This window comes from Eulemur rufifrons, chromosome 18, assembly GCF_041146395.1.
Source record: "Eulemur rufifrons isolate Redbay chromosome 18, OSU_ERuf_1, whole genome shotgun sequence".
Classification (NCBI taxonomy): domain Eukaryota; kingdom Metazoa; phylum Chordata; class Mammalia; order Primates; family Lemuridae; genus Eulemur; species Eulemur rufifrons.
This window is the reverse complement of record NC_091000.1, coordinates 67,487,681-67,493,680: the sequence shown is the minus strand read 5'-3', so window position 1 is coordinate 67,493,680 and position 6,000 is coordinate 67,487,681. Positions and strand designations below refer to the sequence as shown.

Below are 6,000 nucleotides of genomic sequence, written 5' to 3'. Positions count from 1 at the left end.
CTGAACAACCTTTCTCCTCTAGGACATACACCATTTTTATTTTTCCTATCATAGTGCCTCCTTTTTATCCCCTTTTTTTTACCTGCCTGGTGAAATGCTAGTCACATAGTTCTAGCTCACAACTCATCTTTCCTGACTACTCAGGAAGAATAAATTTCTACCTCCTCCAAGATCCCTATTTCTAGTTATAACAATTTATTTATAACCCCTTACTCAGTCACATTATGATTATTCATTTACGATATCACAGTCACTATCTTTTCAACACCTCAAAGGTGAGATCCGCCCTTCTGCTACCCAGGAGAGTGCCTGGCATGGACTGTAGTGGGCGATCAATAAATGTTTGAATTAATTTGATTACCTCAAAGATAGTATTTGCTAGAATGTATGGTGTGGTTAGTATGTGCCAGGCACACTGCTGAACATTTTATATGGATTAACCAACTTAATACACCTGACAATCCAGTGAAGCAGGTACTATTAATGTTAGTTATTCCTGTTTTATAAATGAGTAACCTGAGCCTTTAATATGTTAAGTAACTTTTCCTAACCTACAATTATTTGAAAAATAGTGACTTGGGAGATAAGTACTGGGATCCATGTATTCCCAACTAACACTTTCTACAGATGTGTCTAGCTAGGAAATATGTCCTCCCTTTTGAGGCAGAAATCATGTGTGCACACGTGTGCGTGAGTTCCATGCATCTGGCTGACACAGCTCCCATCTTCCTTGCTTTGTTTCTGTTTCTGCTTTTTCCTTTTGTGTCAGAACTTGCACTGATTCCTGATCCCTTGGAGTCCCTCTCAGATTTGTCCTCCATGAATACATCTTCTAAGATTCTCTTTTTTTCCTTGACAGAACTTATTCCCCAAAATCTTCCTTTCCTGTGATCATCCACATTTGACTGTTCTTCCTTTCTCTGGAGACGTTTGGACGCTTTGGCACTGACATCATGGCTGGCCCTCCTCTTGTCACTCACTGTGAAAGGCTGTGGGGGTGTGAAATGTAAGGGAAACGACGAGGAGAATGGTGCCTTCTCCAAACACTGGGTTCTGGTCTGGCTGTGGCCCAGCCACGGCAGGTGGAGAGTGGGCCATTTTCCACAGTAGCTTGGGTTCAGCTTTCACAGCAGTCCTTGGCCCAACGAACGTACCTTCCTTCTAGCCACCTCACAGCCGTGCCCAGGGTCCATGTTGAGGGGTAGCCTCAAGCTTGCCGTACTTTAAACCTGCACCTCACTAACTAATCCCAAGTGAAGTCATTACTTTTATAAATGAAGTAGGATAAGGTAGATGCTCTCTAGCTCATGGCATTTAGCAAGCTCTTATGTTAATTACAATGGAGATGGTCTAACAAGAGGAAAAGAAGGCAAGCCTTAGACAGTCATTGAGTAGGTCCAGTAAGCATGCCTTGCTGCCCACCTCAGTTTCTCCTCCTGTGATACAGGTGGCACTAGTGACCACATGACTATTTTGGAAAGCACCTTGACATACATTCTTTTCATTATCCTGGGTTATGCAACAAAATGTCAGTAGCAACTTTTCTTAGTTTCTAATGATTCTGGAGGGAAAAGGCTTCTGATTGAGTCTACCTCTTTCAGTACCTTTCGTGCTTTGATGTCGCCCGAGCACCTGCCCCCACCTCCCTTTATTTTTCCCTTCAGTGTCGCCAAGATCATGACTGGTCACGTACTACAGCAGTTTCTTGTTCAATGTAATTATGTAAACATTTTTAGAAAGTCAGGACAATATTTTCTAATTAATAATGTGCATTTTAGGCCGGGCGCGGTGGCTCACGCCTGTAATCCTAGCACTCTGGGAGGCCGAGGTGGGCGGATCGTTTGAGCTCAGGAGTTCGAGACCAGCCTGAGCAAGAGCGAGACCCCATCTCTACTAAAAATAGAAAGAAATTATATGGACAGCTAAAAATATATATATAGAAAAAATTAGCCGGGCATGGTGGTGCATGCCTGTAGTCCCAGCTACTCAGGAGGCTGAGACAGGAGGATCGCCTGAGCTCAGGAGTTTGAGGTTGCTGTGAGCTAGGCTAACGCCACGGCACTCACTCTAGCCTGGGCAACAGAGTGAGACTCTGTCTCAAAAAAAAAAAATTAAAAAAAAAAAAAAAAAAAGAAAAAAAAAAAATAATGTGCATTTTGGTTTTCAAATAAGATGCTAAATCAGTGGGAAACATTTCAATTCAATTATGGGCAATTTGTATTTAGCATATGGCTTTGCGAACTAGTCCTTTTTATCCTGATTTAGGAGTCTTTGTCTATAAGCATTCAGTTTTGTTTTGTTTTAAGAGACAGAGTCTCACTCTGTCGCCCAGGCTAGAGTGCAGTGACGGGTGCAGTCATAGCTCATTGTAACCTCCAACTCCTGGGCTCAAGGGACTCTATCCCCTTGACCTCCCAAAGTGCTGAGATTACAGGCAGGAGCCACCATGCCTGGCCTATTCATCTTAAATATCCTAACTTTCTTGTATTCATATAATTCCTTTTTAAGAAATATATGAAAAAATATTTCTAATTTCAAGTTTTAAAAATTAACCTTTAACACATTGCTCCTTTAGCAATGTCTTTTTAGGGAAGCCACTGTTTGGTTGCAGAAATATAAGAAATCGTGTTTAAAATCTCTTCCTAGAATGAATGCGATAGTGATATATATGATCATATTTCCAAAAGGAAGATAAACACCTCTATCAGTCCATTCTACATCTGCATATGTTGCAGCTAGTACATTTGAATAAATTCTCCATCATATATTTCCTCCTTTATTTTGATTTAAGACTTGATTTCTGTAGTTTGAATGACTTCATAAGTCTTCCTATCTTTTAGATGCCTATACTCCATGTTAATGTTTTCCTTAGCCTCATATCACAAATTTACTTTAGTTTAGGTTTCAGTATCAGAACTTACTTTCTGGTGTCAGGAAAGGTGTAGCTTGAATTCTCTTTCTGGTAGTCAGGCCCCGCCCCCCTCCTCTGCTGTGAACGGAACACTCTCTTCAGGAGGCTTTCTTTAAGGAACTTGGAGATGATCTTCTCTCTCTGAACATTACTGAACACTTTGCCTTCTGGAAACCAGCTGATCTTGTCACATCCACTGTGGCAGGGCGGAAGGGGAAGGTGTTCAGGAGACACAATAGCCCTCTTTGGAACAAAAAAAGGAATTGCAATTTACCTAAAAGTCATGAGTAAAAGATCAGCCTAACCAGAAAAACAACCCGAGTCTTGCAGCTGCTGCGCTGCGGGATGGATTTAGTTAGTAACGCACTACCAGCATCTAAGCGGCCGCTGGCCCACTGTGGCAACTTTCATCCCATCAAGGAAGGGAGTGCTGGCTTAGGGGGACTCCTTCCAATCGTTTCTTGGGAGGAAATCATAACATATTAAAAACACAGTTTTGAAGAGGTCAATATATTGGTCATTGAAGAATAGAATTGGAAATAAGAGGAATACAAAACAAGACACACAAATGGAAACATTTGTTTCACCAAGAATATGAGTACTGTGGGCCGAGACCTGGCTGGTGACACGGCCAGCTAGCGGCAGAGCACTTGTCAGCTGCTCCCATAGCTGTTAGCACCCGTCCTAAGCTGTGTTCTTTCCACTGCACCATAATTAGAGAGAAGGAATGAGATCGATTCCTCGAAGAAGCCTTACTCATTGTAATAAAAAAAAAAAAAAAAGTATTCATCTGATAGTTTACTTAAACATAAAATTTAGTAATTGTGACTTCTGATTTCAACCAAGGCCAACAAGCTTCAGATAACTATAAATGTTCCCTCCATTGCTATTTAGAGCAATGATTAAGAACATTTGGGTCAACTTACAAGGAGTGTAAAGAACCATATTTTAATAAACCATTTCCTTGGCATGTTGAGTATCTTTCCTATTTATATAAATGAGAGTTTAGAGGAGTCACTCAACCTTGCTTGGAAGAAGGAAGCCAGGGGATGTGTCTCCTGGCTGCCAGAATATTCGAATATTCTAACCCCATTCTAACCCCAAGACTAATTCCCTTGTCTCACCCATAAAATTGTGAGAATCACATTGCATTCAAGTAGTTCTTATTAGTTCTATAACATATTTTAAATATTTTTGCATTTAAAGTATACCTTTTTGTTTATTTTTTTTGAAGTTTTACTTTTTAAATTTGCAAGTTGAAAAATAAGAGGTGGAATTTGACTTCTCCTGCTCTGGACACTAATGTATCACATGGTATAATGGTGATGTTTTTATGGTCTTGGCCAAAGGTTTTTGACATTTGGTAAAAATCTGGCCAACACTAGCAGCTTTGGCTGTGGCGTGCGTGGCTCACCTGCCTTCTCTGTTTCTCACCATTCTGCAGTGTGGTTCCCCAGCTGGCTCTTGAAGAATAATTATGAGGAGCCTGGCTCCACTGGTAGAGAATGCTGAAATTAAGGAGTAGCTATAACAAACCCTATTATTTGCATTTTTGTCCCAAATCTGGAAGTAGTTCTTGGCAGCTTCTATCGTGCTCAGGGCCGTGCTATCAAGTGTGGTGGTTTAAGATTAGTTAGTACTTCTGTTGTCCTCTGGTCTTTGGTCTATAGTGCAGAATGGCTTCTTACCAGTAAAGCTAGAGCTCAGGATGTTTGCTTGTTTACTTTGTTTCCTCAGTGTTAGTTTGGATAAGAGAATACCAGGCAGTTTGGTTTCTCACCTGTGTCAATCTGGACATTTGCTCAGTTTGGGGCGATGAAACTCTTTGCTCGGTTCTCCCCAGGACTGTGCTGATGTAACCACTCTCTCTAGGGGCCTGGCAGGTCTGTGGAACCTTAATTACGCGCACAGGGTGCAAAGGCCCTACTCAGTGCCAGATGGGAGAATAACCCTGGATCTGCGTACACCCGGTTTTCCCTCTTCCCTTCAGGAAAGCTCTGTTTTCCTCACAAATTGTCCATGTCCAGACAAAGAGGAAACTGGAGTTTCTGCCAAAAATCCCTGAAAGACTTGGCAGGATGTTTGTGATAGGCTGGATTCCTCTGCCTAGGGGGGGTGCAGGATGAGCACTCAGGGTTCTGGGCCACCGTCTGGGCCATTGTGACTCTCAGAATGCTAAGCAAGCAGAGGCTGGGCTGGTCCACGTTATCTTCTTGGCAATGGGGGAAAGCTTGGAGGAAGCACAGTCGCGAGGCACTCCACTCTTCATGTTCCCGGTTTGTTCTTCTCTGTAACTTAGCAGGCATCATGGGGACAGCCAGCAACCATTCTAGGGTGCCGAAATTGCCACCCCTTGACAAATGCCAGAAGCCGAAAAACTATGCCCATTCTGAGGTCCTGTGTCACACCTTTGAGACTCTGTCTAACCTTCACAAGCTGCTTCCGAACCATCTGATGGAGCTGCTTCATTCCTACAAGAGTGAAGAGGACCAAAAAAAATGTATGTGGGCAGAGGGTGGGTGTGCACTTTTTACTAAGCACACGCTTTATCTTGACACAAGCTGCCTCTTCTTTTAGCCATGACTAAGGACTTACTCTTAACACAGTCAGTGTGAGCCGTCCTTGAGACCTGTGCCGCATCGTGCGCTTAGGGCTTACTCTGGAACTCACCCATGCGCTGACTTAACCATCACTTCTTCATGTTCCTTTTATTTAACGAGCCTTCTATGAGCCAAGATAGGTCTGTCCCTTTTCTTTAGGCAAAGCGTACCTGTGGGAAGACAGAAAGGGTACTGCGTGGAAAATGCCACTACATTTACAATTTAAGCTTTAGATTTGATTTAAGATCAGGAAGAGAACCTTCAACGTGAAGTCCAGGCTTTGAACTTTATTCCTTTGCCTTATTTCCTTCTATTCCTTCCTCCTATCACCATGACTATACAACCCCAGGAAGAAGGTGGAGATTTTATTTCCCCCTGAGGATTATAAGCGACCTGTACTTTTTGTCGTTTGGAGTGGCCTGCCACTCCTGCAATTCCATCAGGGTAGTTGATAATTGGGTGGAGCCTGCCTCCTGAGTTGTTCACGCT

At 42.6% G+C, this 6,000-nt stretch overlaps 1 protein-coding gene across 1 annotated transcript in view; it reads left to right on the top strand.

Annotated features, from left to right (window-relative positions):
- Positions 1-5,218: 5,218 nt before the first annotated feature.
- The window catches only part of LOC138399043 (testis expressed protein 56-like), a 41,403-nt gene continuing 40,621 nt past the window's right edge, over positions 5,219-6,000 (top strand). Inside the window, exon 1 of the mRNA XM_069493512.1 lies at positions 5,219-5,411. Within this exon, the coding sequence (XP_069349613.1) occupies positions 5,219-5,411 (193 nt within the window). The remainder of the gene's footprint in view (positions 5,412-6,000) is intronic.